Consider the following 21869-nt stretch of genomic DNA (forward strand, 5'->3'; position numbering starts at 1 on the left):
TCAAACAGATATCTAGGGGCTGGTTTAGAAAAAAATCCCCCGGGCTGACATTTTCCTGCAATCCACCCCTGTTGTTGGTGTTCCCTCGACCGGCCACTCTTATTTCTTACCCAGAGCCACAGGAGGACCACCGACGCTGCAGCTGGATCCTGGGTTTGTGCTTCACATGGAAATAATTTACCTCCGCCAGCGGTCGGGTGTGATAAAAGGGAATGCATCTGCCCCCAGGCCCTGGCGCCTCCGCCGAATATAACTAATCTTGATGTTATTACTTTGGGGGGTGGGACACGTGGCTCAGAGGTTCCTTAACATGAGCGTGGGGGCCAGACATGTGCTGGGGGGGAAGATAGTGTGTGGAGTGTTTTGTAAGCTGTTAATGAAAACTTTTTTTTTTTTTTTTTTTTTTTAATAGTCCTCCACTCTCTCCCCCACTAACATAACTCCATTTGGGTGGGACTCTGGACTGATCCGTGGTACTACAGGAACGAAAATTATTAGGTAAGAAACTAAATTTCCTTTCCCTGTACGTACCCTGTACGTACAGGAAAGCTGGGATGTACCAGAGCTTCACTTACTTGGGATGGGATCTGGAGAGATCCGCTCTCAGCACACCTTCTCCAAATCCTCCTGATTCTGCAGCTTGCACATCCAATCTATAGTGTCTTGCGAAAGTATGCACAGACTTCCAGGTAGCCGCTCTACAGATCTCCTTTGGAGAAACGAAATGACTCTCTGCCCAGGAGTGAGTCCGGAGTCCAACTGGGAGAGATCTACCCCGTAACAAATAAACCGAGCAGATAGTCTCTTTCATCCATTGAGCAATGTTAGCTTTTGAGGCCATGTGACCCTGCAGAGGATCATTCCAGAGCACAAAGAGATGGTCCGACATACGAAACTCATTAGTAACCTCCAAATATCGCAGTAACACCCTGCGAACATCCAGCTTCCGCAACTCCCCGGACAAAGGATCCGACTGGTCTAGATCCCCGAAGGCTAGAAGCTCCACTGATTGATTGACATGAAAGGAAGACACTACCTTCGGAAGAAAGAAAGGAACCGTTCGTAACGAAACCCCCGAATCTGAGATCCTCAAAAAGGGTTCCCGACAGGAAAGAGCCTGGGGTTCCGACACTCTACGAGCCGAAGTAATGGTGACCAGAAAAATTACCTTCAGGGTAAGATCCTTCAGTGTCGCCCTCTTTAAAGGTTCAAAGGGCGCAGCAAACAAGGCTATAAGCACCAAATTCAGACTCCAAGGTGGATAAGGCTGTTTGAGCAGAGGACGCAAATGCTTCGCTCCCCGGAGGAAACGCGCTACATCCGGATGCGCCAACAACGATCCGCCTTGCACCGACCCAAGCAAACAACCAAGAGCTGCTACCTGCACCCGTAAGGAACTGCACGATAAGCCCTTGGACAGACAATCTTGAAGAAAAAACAGAATATCTGACACTGAAGCTCGGGTTGGTGAAACGTCCCATTCGAGACACCAGGACTCAAAAAACTTTCCACACTCTAACGTACGCGAGATTAGTTGAGGTTTTACGTGACCGGAGGAGAGTAGAAACTACTGCAGGAGAATAACCCTTGTCACTTAGATGGTGCCGTTCAAAAGCCATACCACTAGACAGAAGCGATCGACTTCTTCTAAACAAACAGGTCCTTGGTGAAATAGATCTGGATCTGTTGAAAACCACAGTAGACCTGCATTCACTAGATTGAGAAGTCCGCAAACCAAAGACGCCACTGCCATTCCGGCGCTACTAAAATTACTCGTGCCGGATGACGCTCTATCCATCGGAGTACTCTGCCGATCAACGGCCAAGGCGGGAATATGTACAGAAGAACATAGATGGGCCAGGGTAGAGCCAGGGCATCTACCCCTTCCGCTCCTGTCTCTCGTTGACGAGAGTAGAACCTCAGAGCCTTGGTGTTCAGAAAAGTTGCCATGAGATCCAGACTATAGGTTTTGCACCTCCACACCATCTGCTAGAAGGCAGAGTTTTTGTTTTAAAAACATCTCTGTCTCTATTTGCTAGGGGCGGGGGGGGGGGGGGGGGTGGCGCAAAACCCAGGAGTCTGGACTGATCCGGGTACATACAGGGAAGGATAAGTTTCTAATTAAGAAAAGACAATATGAAGAAGACGTTTGTGATGAACAAAATGTATAGACAATAGAGAAAACTACACAAGAATCAACTGTTGAACGGTTTGTATTAATAAGAAGTGTAAAGGAAAATTTTCCACGCCTCGTTTATACAACGCAGATTATATAAAACTGGGGTTCACATTTTCTGGTAATGAAAACAATCCTTGTCCCCAGTGTTTAGTTAGTCGGATGATACTTGCAAATTAAAGTATGGTACCAAACAAATTAAAGAGCCATTTTACCTCAAAACACAGTCATTTGTCAGAAAAGCCAGTAGAATACTTTATTGAACTTTCAAAATCTATAAAGAAGCAGTCTGCAACGTTCAACAAAAGAATCCAAGATTATGATTGGATGTCTTCATCAGAGAAAGCTCAAAAGGCAAATTACTTGGTTGCTCAAATAATTGCCAAATATAAGAAGCCACACACTATTGCCGAAACCACTATAAAAGGAATCTTGCTTGCTATTGTTCGAACAATGTTTGGTCCCGAATTTGAGATAGAAGTTAATAAAATCCCTTTGGCAGATAACACGATTGAAAGATGTATTCATGACATGTCTGCTGACATAAAGCTTCAAATGAAGGATATTTTTCAAGAAGATAATATGCTTTTTACATTGCAGTTAGATGAATCAACAGATGTCAGTGGGTTAGCACAATTACTGGTTTTTATATGTTTCTTCATGCTGACAGAATTATTGAACAATTCTTGTGTTGTCTAGAACTTCCAATGAGAACTAGAGGCGAAGATATATTTAAAACATTAGATTGCTTCATGAATGAAAATAATTTGCAATGGTTAAATTGTATAGGAATATGCATAGATGGTATTCCTTCAATGGTTGGTTCAAACAAAGATTTTACAGCTTTAACAAAGAAAGAGAATGAAAATATTATAATTACTCACTGCTTTTTACATCACGAAGCACTAGTCGCGCAAAGCATTGGTAAAGAATTAAGAGAGGTTACGGATCAAGTGGTTCAAATGGCCAATTACATTAAAAGTAGACCTTAAATCAAGATTATTTGCTCATATTTGTGAAGAAATGGGAGCAAAATTTAAAAACCTTATACTACACACAGATTGTTCGGTGGCTCTCAAGAGGTCGTATATACGAATTGAAGGAAATGATGCTTAAACTTATTGAGGAAAATCAGCAACATAAATTCTGCGATCTAATTCAAAACAAACTATGGTGCACAAAACTAGCATATCTTGCCGACATATTTGAACACTTGAATAAAATAAACAGCAGTATGCAAGGAAAAGGAGAAAATATTTTAACAGCGGTAGATAAAATTTGTACTATGAGAGACAAGATGGCAATTTGGAAAAGGAAAGTGACAGAAGGAAATTTTGAAATGTTTTCCAAAACTGCTGACTGAGAGCTAAAATGTGAGAACAGTTTGCTAATTGTTGACCATTTAGCATTGCTCAGAGAGAAAGTTCATCACTACTTCCCAAATATTGAAATCCAAGATTATGATTGGATCAGAAATCCATTTCTTTCAACTGTAATGATTGACTTTTCACTTATTGAAGAAGAATTTGCTGAAATCAAAAATAATCGAAGCCTATTAATGATGCATGAAGAGGGTGACTTAGACAACTTTTGGATTCATGTTTCAAAAATGCATCCAAACATAAGTAAAAAAGCGTTAAAAATTCTTCTGCAGTTTTCCACTACATACACTTGTGAAGTATCCTTTTCAATGATGACAAATTTGAAGACATTGAAATATTCCACCAAATATTCAAAACCTGTGTTCATCCCATCAAGCTCAAACATCTCATTAAAGAGGAAAACTGAACAACACAATAACTATTTGTTTTATTATTGTTACTCATAAATTATAACAATAACATTGATCTTGGAATATTATATGTTTTTAATATAAATGAAAGGTTTCCACTAGATAAAATGTTTCACGACATAACCTATTTATATATATATTTAAGGAAACATACATAAATTGTCGAAATGTGTTTCGTTCAACCTTTAACCTCTGGTTTGCTAGTAGACTGAATTACTGTGTCATGAAATTACCGTATTTTTTGCTCCATAAGACGCACTTTTTTTCCCCCAAAAGTGGGGGGAAAATGTCTGTGCGTCTTATAGAGTGAATATAAAAACAAATTAAAAATCTAATAAAACCCCCGCCCCCTCCTGACCCCCCCCCAGACCTTCCAAATTAAATTTACTACAACCCCCCACCCTCCTGAACCCCCCCAAGACCTGCCCTTTGCCCTTACTATGTCACTGGGGTCGACCAATGCCAGCGGTAGCCCCTGTGACATAGTAAGGGCAAAGGGCCGTCGGCGCCATTTTGATTGCTGGCAGCCGACGGCCCAAGTCCAGGAGATCGCTCCCTGACCGCTCCTGGACCCCCGCGGACTTTTGGCAGGTCTTGGGGGGGTGGGGGGGGTCAGGAGGATGGGGGGCTGTAGTAAATTAATTTGGAAGATCTTGGGGAGGGGTCAGGATGGTGGGGGGTTGTATTTAATTAATTTGGCAGGTCTTGGGGGGGGGGGGGTCAGGAGGGTGGGGTTGTTAATTAATTTAAAGTGTTGGAATGGGTTTGTTTTTTTTGGGGGGGGGGGGGGGGGGGGGGTTCTCACGGAATTAGAAACACAAAACTTTTCTGATCTGGGGAATGGACCGAAATGGCCCTCCCCAGACCCGAAAACAAAATGGGAAGAAAAAAAAATGTTATGCACTCCCCTAATTTGCTCCATAAGACGCACTGACGCCCAGGGACAGAGCCGGTTTAGCACAATTTATTTATTTTTTTTTAATTTTCCCCCTCTGAATCCTAGGTGCGTCTTATGGTCGTGCGTCTTATGGAGCGAAAAATACGGTATGTTTGTCTAAAAAGTGTGTCACCAACATGAAAAGTTTGGAAAGCTCTGGTCTAATTCGTCCCAGACGAATGCACATCTCTAATAAATAAGACCTCTAAGGAGATGCATGGGACAAAATTCTTTGTTTAGGTAGTCAGAGCATTCACTGAAATGGGTGCCTCATCCATAGGTTACTGCAATGTCCTTACCGGTCAGATCTCCGTTGGCTAGATCGCCTCTTCCTGCTTTGTCCCAGTCACCTCCTTCTTCATCTGTTCTACTTTCAGACTCTGAATCAGTGTCTAGCTGTTTTAGTTGCACAAGGCAATTAGTCAAAACCTGCAAAGAAATTAAAAAAAAAAAACAAAAAAAACTAAGATGCCAAATAGCTGCGTCTACCCGGTTTCCATCATACAATGCAATGCACATGAGAATTTACCTCAATTTCATTCTCCTTATAGGCAAGGGCCTCCTCCATATCTTTCTGTGACATCTGATAGAATTTGATTTGCTCGCTGATCTCACCGTGCCTCTCACTCCATCCCTCTGCTTCCTTCAGCAACTGGAATAGTGACAAGACAATTCTTAATTATAGCAGGTCAGCAAACAATCCTGCCACACACAGTAGAATTTGTTTAACAAACCAGGATTTCATACTGAAACACAGCACAGAAGCAAAGTGCCAGAGGATCTCTAGAATGCTCACTGCTCCAGATGGCAAAGAGGCATCAACAAATCAAGGTATATTACCAGCAAAAAAATAACTCAGTAGTCCATAGAGGGCTAAAGTTTGCGTGTACAAAAGTACGCAGACTTTAGGCCATATTTTCCACAGTGGACATAAATCCGCTTTGAAAAATTAGCGAGTACACAAACACAGTGTGGCATACATGCATGTTTGCTTATTAGCGGGTGTAAATGTGTGTGAATAGATTTATGCATATACTTTCAAAAATCGAATGCATGTGTACACATGCTAACTCTGTCCGATCTCCCCCCTCCCAGAATGCCTTTTCAGTACACATAAAAGCATGCGCAGAATTGCTTCTATGCAGGCAACCCCCTGGGCAATTTTCAAAAGCCCATTTATGAACATAAAACCATGATTTATGTGCATAAATATATTCCAAATTCATCCCAATAAGTAGCACATATACTAAAAGATGTGTTCAGAGAATTAGGGATACCAGAGTGTGTACTGTATCCTGTAGTATGCAAAGGACTGAGTTGGCCTGAATTGTACTTTGAACCCCCGCCCCCTCCATTCTCTACAGAGAATTCTCTATCAGCAGAACCAGGGGTCACGATTTGAAGCTCCAGGGAGGAAGATTCAGAACCAATGTCAGGAAGTATTTCTTCACGGAGAGGGTGGTGGATGCCTGGAAAGCCCTTCCGGAGGTTGTGGTGAAGACCAGAACTGTGAAGGACTTCAAAGGGGCGTGGGATAAACACTGTGGATCCATAAAGTCAAGAGGCCGCCAATGAAGAGTGGGTGACTCACCAGAATGACGGCTACTGCCTGGAGTCAATACCCTTATTAAATAAACATACACATGCTTACTGTGACTCCAACATCGTTCTAGCTTCAACAGCAAGAGGAAATGTGGAATAAAGGATCTGCACTCACAAAGGGGGGAGTAGCTGGCTTGTTACGGCGGTTACTACCCCAAACCAAATAAGCCTGTTACTTCTATTTCTATGCATATACAGCATAGTTCTCTGCTTCAACGGCAGGGGAGAAGAAAAAAGGGTTCACACTCACAAAGCGGGGAGTAGCTGGCTTGTTACGGCGGTTACTACCCCAAACCAAATGTGCCTGATACTTCACTTTCGATGCATATCCAGCATGGCTCTCTGCTTCAACAGCATGGGAGAAGAATAAACTGATACCTCAAGCATATCCAGCATAGCTCCCTGCTTCAACGGCAGGGGAGAAGATAAACAACCAATAAGGGCTGTATAACATAGTCTGAGTAGAACAAATAAGCATGGGTGTAGCTTGCTTATTGCGGCGGTTACTACCCCTACTACCCCTAACTTATCAGCTAGATATTCACTTGGATGCAGCTCCATCACTGCTTTCTACATTAATGGTGGGGGTGGAAAGGAAATAGAACCAAGAGCTAAGAGAAACAGATAAGTATGAGAGAAAAAAGTGTGTGAAGCTTGCTGGGCAGACTGGATGGGCCATTTGGTCTTCTTCTGCCGTCATTTCTATGTTTCTACATATAGAGCAAAATAGGTGAATCAAACCTAGTCCCACTCCCATTACATATAGAATAGCCAAGTCCCAAACATCTGTTTTACCAAACTATGACTTGTATTACAAGGTCATCATCAATTTTACATTATGTTAGCATTAAATGCAAACAGAAGACAGCCATTAGGAAAGGGAAATAGTAAAGAAAAATGCTACACTAGACTATTTTTGAACATTATTTTCTTCCCTTTAAAAGGGCAACTATTATGTCCCTTCTCCAGTACCACCCTGAGGATTTGTCCCTGCTAGATCTTGCAAACTAAGAAGAATCAAGCCTGGCTAGAACAAGAATGGGAGAATACTTGAAAATGCCACAGAGGGCAGGTGATAGACTGTGAAGCCAGAAAGGGGACATACCACCATCACCATTATGTCTTTGAACAGCTACCTTGTTTGGGCAGTTCAAAGTATCCTGTTCCTTAACTGCTTAGAACATCCATCTTGGACGGAGCAGCAGAAATAGTCTGATATGATATATCACAGACTCTGCTGAAGGGTTTGGATGAGCTAAGCTGTTGAGCACAAAACAGATGCTCCCAGCAGCGAAGGAGCAGTTTATCAACAAGCTAGTTTTTACCTTTTATTTTTAAAGATTACCATGCAGCAAGGGAGATACACCATAGATTTTTTTTTTTTTAAATACATTTCTCCCATCTACATCGTTAGCAAAACTCTTTTCAAAACATGGTCCTAAGGTTATCTGTTGAAAGGATATCATACTTATCCTTTAATGGGAAGTAAAACAAAACATTTATTGGTGCTTTATTATAATTTAGTCAGTATCATTTGAGTTATACTTTGTGATCCCATACCAATGTCGATGCCAGAATGACTCAACTTTGCAGTCCTAATGCTTATACAAATCAGCGGACAACACGATCATCACACAGTTGCACTACGACATTGACTCACCAGTGAAGAGCGTACAAAAGGATAACAGGCACCTGCCTTCAGAAGCACTCACCTGCTCCTTGCTCTGCTTGAGTCTGGCATTCTCCTCCTGCACACTCAGGATATCAGACTTCAGCTTCTTCTCACTGAGTTTAGCCTCACTGAGAGCTATCTGCACCTACAACCATCAGGCATTTAAATCAAAATGGCAATTTTCTAATCTACATGCACAGCAAGATATACAAAACATTGTAAACACACATACTAAATTGATTTTACAGCAATACTTCCCATTGAAAAGCTCTGGTTCAGGACTGTGCATGGGAGCAATATGGGCAAATGATAAAGGAAAATTGGTTCTTAGCAGCTAATTTTCGTTCCTGACATACCAGAAATCAGTCCAGACCAGAGGGTTATGCATCCCTACCAGCAGATGGCGGCAGAGAGCAAACTGAGTCTGTGCCTAGAATTGGTGCAACACTGTACGGAGAAAGGACATATCTTTGAAGAGCTCAGGTGTACGGTACTGGAAGTTGTTAAAAGGGATCAGCGGGGTGGAAATGTAGATTTAAAGCTGTTACAGAAGGAGCAAAAATGGATTTTCAAATTGGGAATGGTTCAGCCTGACGGCATGAATAGAGAAGTGGATTGGTCAGTATACCTTCAGGGAAGTTGATTGGTGGTAATTTGGAGAGGGGGAGACGTTTATAAGACATCATCTTGGAGGGGTGTGAAAGAGCGTGGAAACATTATCTGTGATTCGGTGTGTTGGGAGACGGAGCCAGGTGTGGCCAAGAAACTGAAAGTAAGTCATACCGGTTGTTTGGTGGCTTTATAAAATTAGCTAAAAAGTATATAAAATGTTTTTTGAAAAGGATAAGTTAGCTCGTTGTGTTTTATGTAATAGCAGATCCCCTGAAGAAGGTGGGTGTTACCACCGAAACATCGATGTTGGGAGTTTAAATAATGTGTATATGCAGCGGTATATAACAGTGTGATTCAAGCACAAGAAGTAAATGCAGGAGCGAGCGACAACAGCGGATGGCACCGGAGAATTGATTACATAACAAAACAGCTGTGGGAGATCATAACAGAAGATATTGAAAAACTGCAAGTATAGAAGTGCAAGTGATTAATAAAAGAGCAAAGGAAGCACGATTAGAATATGGATGTGAAGAAATAGTGTAACACATGAAGGAGAAGTGTTGGATGCGATTTTAAAATTAGGGTAACACGAATAGGAGGTGAAATAATTTTAAAGAAAATTTAGTGGTAAATAAAATAAATGGGAAAGAGTAAATGAGGTAATTGTGAGTGCCATATACACGAAACTGGTTGCAGCCCTTTGTGGGCAAGAGCCAAACAACTGTAAGAGCACACTATTTTTCTGATACAATTTCCCATGAGGAGAAAATAGTTGTGATTTGGATTATTTAAGTGCAAGATTTCTCTAAATTTGGGGTGTTTAATGGTAGTTTTATGTGGAGAGGATTTATAAGCCTGATAATAACAGTAGTTGTGAGTTCATTACGAATGTTCTTATGTGAACCATGGGCGGAGGCCACTCTGGAACCACCAAAAATCACATCACCTGAATGCTTCTCTATGTGCTGTATCACCTTGCTCACTAGCGTTCAGGAAGGAAACACGTACAGCAATATTCTCTGGGGCCAAGGAAGCACCAGGGCACCCTCCGCTTCGCTCAGTGCTCTCTTCTCCTGCTGAAGAAATGGGAGGCCTTGGCATTCCATCTTGTCACCATCAGGTCCAGATGGGGAGCCCCCATCTGTCGCGAATTACTCATGGCCCTTTCCGACAACTCCCATTCTTTAGGGTCCAACGTCTTTCGACTGAGAAAGTCCATTGAACATTGTCCACCCCAGCAATGTGAGATGCCGCTATTTGCTCCAAGTGCTGCTCTGCCTACAGCATGAACTCCAGAGCTTCCTGAGCTACTGCTCAACTCTTGGTACCCTCCTGTCAGTTGATATAAGCCACTAGCATTGCGTTGTCTGACAAAACTCTGACCAGACACCCCTGTTCCAAAGGCAGAAAAACACATGAAGTGAGCTCGTTCAGCCGAGTATAAGCAAAGCCACCCAACAGGACCACCACTACCTCACAGGGGATGAGGGATCTGGACACCAGGTGTCCACCCCACAGCACCACCAGACGAGTTAAAAGAAGGATCACCAACCCCTCTGCTCGCCCACCTTAAAACAGGGGGGCATGGCCCCACCAGGACCTCACAACCCCCTGGGTTGAGAAAACGTACATAAAATAGAATATATAATATTAACACAAATAGACAAAACATCTATATTTAATCAGTAACCAGTGTAAGGCATTCCCTGTACGTACCAAGCTCTGTCAAAATTCCTGGGTTTGCATCCCTGGCAGCAGATGGAGACAGACAAAGTTTCACTGACGCTGTACTGAACATTGTGTGCCACCTGCAGTCTCCCAGTATTTTTCTGTCTCCAGTAGATGGTAGATGTGCAAAATCCTGCAGGCAGGTCCCCAGAAGCAGGCAGAGCTCCGGAGTCTCAATGCGTGGATGAGACGATGGTGCAAGGAAGAGGGATTCAGTTTTGTAAGGAACTGGGGAACCTTTTCCGAAGGGATGGGCCCCATTTTAACCAGGGTGGAACCAGGATGCTGGCACTAACTAAAAAGGAGATAGTTCTAGTTTAAAAGCTGCTCTAAGGGGAAAGCCGACAGTCGCACAGCAGTACATGATTCGGAAGGAGGTATCTTCAAAGGATACTAATGATGCATTAGAATTAGGGCATCCCAACAGAGAGGTTCCAATAATAAGAAAAGTAGTCCAAGTGCCTATAATTAAAAACTCACCTGAGCTAAAAGATTCAAATTTATCCCTATCAATTAAAAACCAAAATGAAAATACAAACAAAAAACAAACTTTGAAATGTTTGTATGCTAGTGCCTGAAGTCTAAGAAGTAAGATGGGAGAATTAGAATGTATAGCAGTGAATGATGACATAGACTTAACTGGCATTTCAGAAACATGGTGGAAAGAAGATAACCAATGGGATAGTGCTATACTGGGGTTCAAATTATATCACAATGACAGAGAGGAGCATCTTGGTGGCAGGGTGGCGCTTTATGTACGGGATGGCATAGAGTCCAAAAGATAAAAATCCTGCATGAGACTAAATGCACAATTGAATCTTTATGGGTAAAAATCCCTTGTGTGTTGGGGAAGAATATGGCGATAGGAGTATACTACCGTCCACTTCGCGAAAATGGTGAGATGGACAGTGAAATAAGAGAAATTAGGGAAGCTAACCAAACTGGTAGTGCAGTAATAACAGGAGATTTCAATTAACCCAATATTGACTGGGAAAGTGGAACATCAGGGCATACTAGACAGATAAAGTTCCTAGATACAATAAATGACAGTTTTATGGAGCAATTGGTTCAGGAACCAACAAGAGAGGGAGCAATTTTAAATCTAATTCTCAGTGGAGCGCAGGATTTGGTGAGAGAGGAAATGGTGGTGGGGCCTCTTGGCAATAGTAATCATTTGAATTAATAACTGGAAGGGGAACAGTAAGGAAATCCACGACTCTAGTGATAAACTTTCAAAAGGGAAACTGATAACATGAGTGTTAGGAATTATTAGGAAGGGAATGGCGAATAAAACGGTAGATGTCATGCCTCTGTATTGCTCCATGGTAAGACAGCACCTTGAATATTCTGTGCAGTTCTGGTCACCACATCTCAAAAAGGATATAGCTGCACTGGAGAAAGTACAGAGAAGGGCAACCAAAATGATAAAGGGCATGGAATGTCTGCCCTATAAGGAAAGCTGTTCAGCCTGGAGAAGAGACGGCTGAGGGGGCGATATGATAGAGGTCTACAAAATCACAGGTAAATGTAAATTGGTTATTTACTCTCTCAGACAATAAAAGGACTAGGGAGAACTCCATGAAATTAGCAAGTAGCTTATTTACTATCTACTATTATAAACCGCTTTGGTCAGTGTTATACTGGTAAAACGGTATATAAATATACTAAATAAATAAATAAATTTAAAACAAATCGAAGAAAATTATTTTTCATTCAGCACATAGTTAAACTCTGGAATTCAATGCAAGAGGATGTGGTCTACAGCAGTTAGTGTAACTGGTTTTAAAAAAGGGTAAGTGTCCCCAAAAAACCTTCAGAGAGTAGCATGTGGGCAGGGTCGTTGCCCAGAGGCACATGGAAACCCAGTTAGTGGCTAGATAGTTGCCAGGAAAGAGGCACATGTGCAGGTATAGATGAGGCCTGTGTAGTGCTTACTGGGACCCTGAAGTGGCTTAGGATTTAACCCTTGATGGTGATCAGTACGATGCTGGAAACAAAAGTGTTTGTATATGGGGGAGGGAGAGGGCGAGAGAGAGAAAGAATGAAGTCTTGGGCAAGAAAGACATCATTTCAAAATTCTGCAAAAGAAATTGTAGAATTTTTGTACTTTTGCTCTGCTTTTGTTTGACCCCCTAGGTTGACAAGCTTTAATTCAAGTACAGGAGAGTGTTCAGCTTTTGAGGACTATACAAATACAGACTTACCTCTGAGAGCTCAACAGAGTGCTGTGTAATAATCTCCTGCAGTTTTTCCACAGACTTCTGAGTTTCCAAAATCTGTACAAATAAAAAAATAAACACTTTTAACATGTTATTATCAAATGAATTTTCAGTACCCAATTTGCCTTGAAGACTGCTACTAGTAGGCACTGTTGTGGTGAGCAGACTTAAGGTAGCATAGGGATTTTCTTTGCCTACTTAGCTGCACTGTGAAAGGAGCTCAAAAGAAGTAAAACTAGAGGGAGCATAACCTTTTGTCTTCAAAACAATGCCCTGCCTGTTTCTTAGCTGTATTTTTCCCAATTTTTGTATGGTTTCTATCTTTCCTTTATATCTGTATTCAGACCATCTTTACAGGGATTTGGGGGGGGGGGGGGGAGGTGGGGGAAAGGCTCACGAGGAAGTTGTGTATGACCCTTTTAATTATGATCATCTTTAGACAGTAGCACAGATTTCTGATGGATAATTGAGATGCCCCTTCATTTATTGGAGTTATAGGGAGGGTAATTTTCAAAGGCATTTCAGCAGTTAAGATAGTGCTTTACCCATGAAAAGAGCCTATTATAAAATTGCTCACCCAATATACAGAAACGCTTACATGAATATAGCATGTATGCAAGTTTATCCTCAGTGAGCTGAGGAATTCCTGGGGGCAGGGCTGGGGAGGGGTTTGCACTTAGGTGTATAGTTTTGCATTTGTATGTGCACATATTTTCCAGAAAAAAAATCTGCACAGAAAATTAGCAAGTGTAATTGTATGAAAGTAGTTTTGGTGGGGTAATTTTCGAACAGAAAGACTGCACATACAGTCCTTTTTAAATTTGGTGCAACTTATGCATGCATTTGATTTGAAATGTATGTGGGCTGTTACAAAATTATCACCATAATGGGAGGGGTGTGGTTAAAAAGAGGAAGGGCTTTTAAACACTGGTTTTCAATGACAAATAAAAATAGAAAGCAGTATGACAGTGTTACTTTTTAACCTCCAGAGATAATTGGTACATTAAATAAAAAACTACAGTTACTAGAACGCACCAAGTTGGGTTTGAAAGCAAAATCATGTATATTTCCTTGGGACCCAGTTATTCCAAATATAACTTTTTATAAGCATTTCCTTGTAAACATAGAATTGTATCCTTTTGTAGCTTGAGCTATGCAAGAAATGATCATGTTATCTGAGCTGATTTACCCTCTCTCTCTTATATGAAAAAGAAATATACTTGAAATGGTAATTTTAGCAAGAGCTTTTGGATACCAGAAAAAAGACTTTTAAAAACAGAATGCTTGAATAATTAAATGAAATAAAGGAAAAGAAAAAAAAAGAAAGAAACCTGCAAACGAAGACAGACACCAAGTATGCTTACCTGTAAACAGAATTCTCTGTAGACCGCAGGATGAATGTAGCCATAACGCATAGATGAAAAATCCAACGGCACCGACACAGACCCAGCTCTCAGAGCTTAGTAAAAACTTAACTGAACATGCACAGAAGTCCCTGTGCGTGCTGCTGCCTTGTGAGCATTCAGTCTCTTCCACAGCTTAAACTTTAGCCAGGCGTCAACTCTCCAGGAAGGCAGATGGGTATTAAGTATAGCTAATTCATCCTGCTATCTACAGAAAGCCCTGTTTACATGTAAGCAAACTTGCTTTTTCCATCAACAAGCAGACATGAATTAGCCATTACGCATAAGCTCAAGTTTGCACAGAACCACTTACTTAAAGACAACCCAATCTCACCAAATAGAGAGTTGGCTACTGGGTGAACAGGCTGCGCAGAACTGCTTGTCCAGAGTTATTGTCATCTTGGGACATGTAGGTGTGAACGGATGATCAAGTACCGTAGCAGCTTTGCAAATATCTTCAATAAAACTTGAGTGGTTGTAATGCTCTGCTGATGTAGTACACCAATGTGTTCTGGATTACTGGAAGGTAGGTTGCCTGGAGATCGGCATTATGATGACCTGGCCATGACCAGATTCAGAGGGCATCCTAGCAGAGAAGCCCATACATCGCCAATTGTTTATGTAGAACATGATCACTTGGTTGTCCGTCTAGATCAAGATTCTCTTTCCAAAAAGGTGAGAGAAAAAGCATAGTAGATGACTCACAGTTCCAAGTGGTTGATTTGTAGTGGATTCTGTGCTGGTGACTACAATCCTTGGGGCCACTAGTATGTGCCTCTTACCCCTTGGTGCAGGAATCAGTAGACAGTCACTTTCTGTGGTGGAACACACAAAAAAGAGACCCATCTTTAGAACTTCTGGATTCATCCACCACCAAAGGGAAGCTCTCATTGCACGAGTCACAGAGATTTGGTGGGATAATGGCTAATAGAGCTAATCCCATTGGCTTTGAAGGCCCAACTAAAGGTCCTGCATGTGCAAAAGAATCAGAACACCCACATGCACTGCAGCAACCTGGTGACCGAGAAAGTCCCTTGCTGAAGCTCGGTTTTGCAGAAGGAGAGACTTTACAAGCCCATCAGCAATGCAGCTATTTTGATGGGGGAGAAATGTTTTTTCCTAAAGGGAATCTATCCAGGCTCTTTTATGAACTGAATTCTTGGAGACAGAACCAGGTCTTGGTAAAGTTGATCAGGAAATCCAGGGACTGGAGGAACCATATGGTCTTTTCAAAGGACTCCAGAATGCCTGATGGAGATGGACTGGTCACTAACCAATCGTCTAAGTATGGGAACACACAGATTCCCTAATCACAAAATTATGCCTCCAATACTGTAAGGCATTTTGTGAACATCTTCGGCACCACCAAGAGGCCAAAAGGTAGTGTGCATCCTTCACCACGAACCTGAGAGATGTTCATATGGTAGGATGAATGGGAATGTGTGCATAAGCATCTTTGAAATCCGGAACACATATCTAATCCCTTGGAAGAATAAAAGAAAGAATCTATAAGGATCCATTTCTGAATTCTCCTCCGGCCTGCAAGTGGCACTGTAAATTGCTTGGATTATCTATCCAGTCTTCTCAACCCAATGCCTCTTGCATCCCACCCTCCCACAAGAAGCCATTTTGTTTCCTCTATAGATGTATTTATACTGAGGCAGTTTCAGTCAATTGTCAGAGTTTGGTCCTACCTTTTGGTCATCATATTCTGGCTCCATTCCTGTATCCAGAAGACTGTCTGCAGATTCTATAATCAGAGCTCCTGTCATTCTCCTATGCTCCTGGTTTGTTCCAGTTTCTTGCTCCATTTCAGGTCTCTCGCTCCTTGATCATTCTGGGGGGCTACCCCCCACTTCTCATGCCTTGCTGGCCACCAGCACTTGAGAGCTCAATCTGAAGGGAAGGTGGCTGGCACAGGCAGAAGACTTTCTAACATCAGCGGCCTGGATCTGACTCTCCTGACACTAGGCTGCTCGTTTTTGGGGCAACCCATGGATGACAACTGTCTCAGAATCATCTGAAGGGAGTTTTATGTTGAATCTCTCTTAAACCAATAACTTGTTCAGTTTCTGCAAGTCCATAATAGGCCTCAATCCCCCAACTCCCTGGAGATTATGAAATGCCAGGAATCCCAGCCTCGCACCTAAGAAAGGATAGGCTTGACTGTATCCAGATGAAGGAGCAACTCCACCTTCAGCCACAGTTGGGCAGACAGAGAAGGTTCAGAGTTAAAGATTGAAATCTGCTGAGTCAGAGGAGGTTAAAAAAAGCAAAAGTGATAAACATATGCCAAAATTTTCAGGAACCATAGATCTTTGGTAACAAAGCCATTGCAAAAGGAAGGATTGAACCCTTGCCCTCCCCCATCCCCCATCGGAGGAGGTGGGGAGGCAAGTCTCAAAGTCATAAAAAAAGCTAGTTCCAGGCTTAGGCTGCATCTGCTGCTAAGCCTTTGGAGGATGCCTTTCCCTTTGTCAACCTTGAGTGGGTAGCTGTTGCTGCTCCTGAAGAGTGGGAGGAACTTGATGATGCTAAAAAGAACTGAAGGGAAGTTTCTGAAAAAGAGTGGATGCTTGCAGGAAAAATACTGGTGTTGGGCAGGAGCCGGTTGGTGCCCCATCGCAGGTGGACTGATGTTCTTAATCAGAGCCATAGTCTCTTAAACTTTGCTATCAAATAAGTTGTCCTCTAAGTCTGCAAGATAATTATTGTACATATTATCGGAGGCCATTCACTCACAACCACAAAAACCTTTTGGATCCTATGGAAGTAGCCAAAGTCCTGGCTACCGCATCAAAAGCTTTGTAAACAATAGATGAGGTGCTTCTCATATTCCTCCAATGCTCGACAGAGATGCCTGCTCGGGGTCTGATAATTCAGTCAAAGGCTTTAACTTTTGCGTGCTCTTGTGGTAAGCCACAATTTATGCTCTCAGCATGGATCCCTGGAAGACCTTTTTCCCAAATGTGTCCAATGCTTGCTTCTTAGATAGCATGCTGGATTGATCACAAGTGCATTTAGCTCATTCCAATGCTGACTCCACTACCATGGAGTCGTGCAGTAGTTGACCATTCCAAATCCTAGGGAGACCTGGCCCCTGTACTTTAGGACCAGCTTCTGGGCTACTAGAAGGCATGATGTCAGCATCTGACACATTCTCATTTGTAGGTTCTTGAGGAATTTCTGAACTGTGATAGCTGCAGAGTCCGTTGAAGAACCAAAGAAGCCTAAAGACATCTGTTCTCAAGTTCTTTTCCTTCCTGACACTAATGGATAGCATCTTTGCCAGCTTCCTCAAAATATATGAGAAGCAGAGATCCTCTGGAGGAGAAGTATACTGAGGTAAGTCCACCAGGAGATTTGATAGAATCCCCACTGACTCTTCTTCCTCCCATGACCAAGAGAGAACACAAAGCTACAATGAGGGCTATAGGAGAAGGAAATATCAGCTGATCTAAAGGGGAAACATCTGGTAGGAACTCAGAATGAAATGATCCTATTTCTTCCCCTTCAGTTTCATGAAGGGACTTCCTTGAAGAAGGAGAATCCACCACCTCATGAGAAGGCTTTAAACTCTATACTGGAAGCTCTTCAGAATTACACACTGGTGTAGGACTTTGGGGGGGGGGGGGGCACCACCTTTTTGGACAGGAGAGGTTCTGATCTCCTACACTGATATTCAGGGCTTAAGAAGACAAAGAAATTCTTCACTAGTTACGATAGCTGAGCTTCCACTGGCTAAGGGACTCTCTGTGTCAGAATTGGAGGAAAAAGACATCCTTTTCAGAATCTCAGATCAGCTAATCCTCACTAGGGCTGTCTATAGAGCTAAGGAGGAACTCTGTGTCATAGCATCTACTGTGACAGAGGCTGGTTCCGATTCAGTTGCATCGACAACTCCTGAATGGTGCCTTGGTCCATGGATGGCAGCACTTCTATCCATGCCATATCACAGTAGCAGCAAGAATCTTGGACTTATATGCTGAAGTGCTCTGCTCTACAAGTGCCTTGGTGTGCTGCACTGAGTGTGCTAACTGTGCTCTAGAATGTGAGCTCCACGCTGATGACATTGACAGTGCCCTGGTTGGCCCCAGGTCCAGGTAAAATAAAATGGCTCTTTTCCATGGAATCTTCCGCACCATGAAAGATGATGGGACATGAACTAATGGGCTATCTCCCACCTCAGCACAGAGGGGGTCCACTTTGGCAGAGCCCTGCACTGATAGTGCCTATCTTTTCTTTGGCTCAGTGGGGGATAGTCCCAAAAGGTGGAACTTCATGCTGCTTAGGCCTCTTCTTGGCACCTAGTCTGGTGCCACAGTTTTCCATATCATGCTCAATATCTGACCTGGGACTGATCTGGGAACCAGTGCCATGGTGAGGGAGCTTTCTGGTGCTTGTGGAAACAAATAAAGGAGGATTCCCATCTTGATCTCCTATGCCGAAAATCTGACAACACTTCATGCCAAGGCTTTGAGTTCTTAACCTTCCTTAGATGCTGTGCTGCTGTACTTTTAGAGGACATCCAGCCATAGCTATAGTAGTTGGAGAAGTCATGGTCCAAGCCCAGGCAGCAATAGCAGAACGATTAGCACCGACAGATGCAGCCTTTGAAGTGTCTCACCATGGGCTTCTTGGCCTTGAGCTTTTCCATACTCATTTAATTCTTTTTGGAGAACTTAGTTCTGTTTGAGGGGCTGCCAAGGCAGCAGGAGGAAAAAAGAAGCAACAATGCAGTGCAACAGCACTAAGGCCAAAAAAGCAAAAAGATTTTAAGAGAACAATTTTCCTTTCCTATTCATACCTGGATCAGTCCAGACTCCTGGGATGTACCCAAGTTTCACTAACTAGGGTGGGAATGTGAGAGTCCTGCTCAAAAAGCACTCTCACCAAGGCCCATGGCCTCTGGAGCCTGGATGTCCAAATGATAATGCCTGGCAAAAGCGTGAAACGACTTCCGAGTGGCCGGCCAACAAATCTCCTGCAGCGACACCTTCTGGTACTCAGCCCAAGAAGCCTGCGACAGAGTAGGGTGAGCAGTCAATCCCACAGAGACAGGATGCTCCTTACAGATGTAAGCCAAGCCTATAGATTTCTTCAACCACCACGCAATCATGGATTTTGAGGCTTTCTGCCCCTTCTTAGCCCCACTCCATAGTGCAAAGAAATAGTCGGGCACCTGGAAGCTAATGATGATTTTGAGGTAATGTAACAGAGCTCAATTTACATCCAAAAGCTGTAGATCCCTCGTGTGCAGTGTTGATGCATCCAAATTTGGAAAAGCCAGAAGCCGGAACACAGATACAACCTTTGGGAGAAAAGACTGCATTGTAAGCAACAAGATCCCAAAGTCCGAGATCTTCAAAAAGGGATCTCTATCCGACAATGCTTGAAGCTCAAAAATCGTTTGGGCCGAACAAATCTCCACTAGAAAAACTACCTTCAGAGTGAGATCCTTTATAGTTGCCCTCCTTAAAGGCTCAAAGGGTGCCACACACATCCCTCTTAGGACCAAGTTAATATTCCAGGAAGGACATGTTTTCCGCACCGAAGGACACAAATGTTTCTGGATGAGTGGCCAAGGACATTCCATGCACCTTGCCACGAAGACAGCCCAAAGCTGCCAACTGTACCTTGAGGGATTTAAAGGCCAAGCTTTTCATCAACCTTTTCTGCAAAAATGTTATGATATGTGCTACTGATGCCTGAGTAGGTCTTACACCCTTATCCGTACACAGGCCACCAGATCCTCACATAAGACAAGAAGTGGATGGCCTTCTAGCCTGCAACAAGGTGGTAAAGACATCCTCCAAATATCCTTTCCTCCTCAAATGCTTCCTTTCAAAAGCCAAGCCATGAGACAAAAGCGATCCACCTGATCCGAAAATACTGGACTCAGATGGATAAACTTCAGTAGATGCATGAGCTACAACAGTCCATCTATTGCCAAGATTGATCAGGTCTGCAAACCATGGCTGCCGTGGCCACTCCGGACACCACCAGGATCACCTCTCCTGGATGATTTTCTAGCCGCCGTAGCATCTTGCCCACCAGCAGCCATGGGGGGGGGGGGGGGACATGTAAAGAAGAATCCCTTGGGGCCAAGGTAGAACCAGGACATCAACTTCCTCTGCCCTGTGTTCTTTTCTGCAACTGTAAAAGCAAGGCACCTTGGCATTCCGTTGAGATGCTATCGAGTACAGGCGGGGAATTCTCCACCTGCGATGTAGAAGAGCCATTGCCTCCTCCGATAGCTTCCATGTCCCGGGATCCAGCCTCTGGTGACTGAGAAAATTTGTTTGAACATTGTTCACTCCGACTATGTGGGATGCTGCTAGCATCACCAGATGCAGTTCCGCCCAGGGAAACAATTCCTGGGCCACCGCCCGACTACTGGTTCCCCCTTGTTGATTGATATGAGCCACGGTGGTCACGTTGTCCGACAAGCAGCGCACCAGGCGATCACATAAGAGGCACAAAGGCAAGCAACGTGAAATGCACCATCCTCGTTTCTGATTGATAGACCGGATGTCTCGTCCTTGTACCATTGCCCCTAGACATCCCATCCGGTGAGACTGGCATCAGTGGTAACTACCACTCAGTCTAGAACATCCAAGTCTACTCCGTGACTCAGATGGGCCCGACCAAACCACCATGAAAGACTGGATATGGTAGCCTCCTCGAGAAACAGCAGAAGATGAAACTGTTTTAACAACGGATCCCACCGGAAAAGAAAATACTTCTGCAAAGGCTACATGTGTGCAAAGGCCCAAGGAACTAACTCCAATGTCAATGCTATAGAGCCTAGGACCTAAAAGTAGTCCCACACCCTGGGCACTGTAGCACTCAGCAGCCTGCAAACTTGCGCCTGCAGTTTGACTATGCGACCCTCGGTGAGAAAAACCTTCCCTATTCTGGTATCAAAGCATGCTCCTAAGAACTCCAAAACTTGAGAAGGGGCGAGATGATTCTTCGCCAGATTCACCACCCAGCCTAGTGACCTCAACTGTTGCAGGACCTGAAACACAGCTTGCCCGCAGAGGATTTCTGACTTTGCCCGAATGAGCCAGTCGTCCAGATATGGGTGAACTAGCATGCCTCCCGAGAATATTGAACCTCGGGAATCGTTGGTGATCTGGGTGGATTGCTATGTGCAGGCATATCTCTGTCAAATCAAGGGAAGCCAGAATCTCTTCTTTGTGCAGTGCTGCGATGACTGAGCGCAGGGTTTCCATGCAAAAACGAGGAACCTTGAGAGCCACATTCACCTTTTTTAAATCCAAAATTGGACGGAAGGACCCTTTTTTTTTTTGTACCATGAAATATATGGAATATCTTCCTGTTCTTCGCTCCCCTGTAGGCACAGGAACAATGACTTTCAGACTCTGTAAGCAATTCATGGTTTCTTGGACCACCTTCCTTTTGTTGAATGGGGTGCAAGGGAGAACATGAACAAGTCTCATAACTGCTGAGAGAATTCTAACATGTAACAGTCTCTTATTCCGCTTAGGACCCACTGGTTTATTGGGATTTTGGCCCACTCCTCGTAAAAAAATCTAGTCAGATGTCCTCTGATAGGAGGGATAGAAGAGTGGCTTGGTCTCACTTCATTGCAAGGACCTAGCTCCAGAGCCTTAGCTAAGGCCATCCCGGTTTGGATTTCCGCCCCCTTGAAAAGACTGGCCTCAGGATTGCTGTATTCTTGTTCCTTGTCTTTGGGCTCCC

At 43.3% G+C, this 21869-nt stretch overlaps 1 protein-coding gene across 5 annotated transcripts in view; it reads right to left on the minus strand.

Moving 5' to 3' along the window:
* MIA3 (MIA SH3 domain ER export factor 3) overlaps nucleotides 1–21869 on the minus strand; it is a 246190-nt gene that overhangs the window by 102918 nt on the left and 121403 nt on the right. For all 5 annotated transcript variants that reach the window (XM_029593146.1, XM_029593144.1, XM_029593143.1 and 2 more), the window contains exons 12-15: nucleotides 12724–12795; nucleotides 8220–8324; nucleotides 5435–5557; nucleotides 5205–5334 (exon numbers count right to left, since the gene is read on the minus strand). In XM_029593146.1, coding sequence (XP_029449006.1) covers nucleotides 5205–5334; nucleotides 5435–5557; nucleotides 8220–8324; nucleotides 12724–12795 — 430 coding nt within the window. The remainder of the gene's footprint in view (nucleotides 1–5204; nucleotides 5335–5434; nucleotides 5558–8219; nucleotides 8325–12723; nucleotides 12796–21869) is intronic.

The sequence above is a fragment of the Rhinatrema bivittatum genome, chromosome 3 (genome assembly GCF_901001135.1).
Source record: "Rhinatrema bivittatum chromosome 3, aRhiBiv1.1, whole genome shotgun sequence".
NCBI lineage: Eukaryota > Metazoa > Chordata > Amphibia > Gymnophiona > Rhinatrematidae > Rhinatrema > Rhinatrema bivittatum.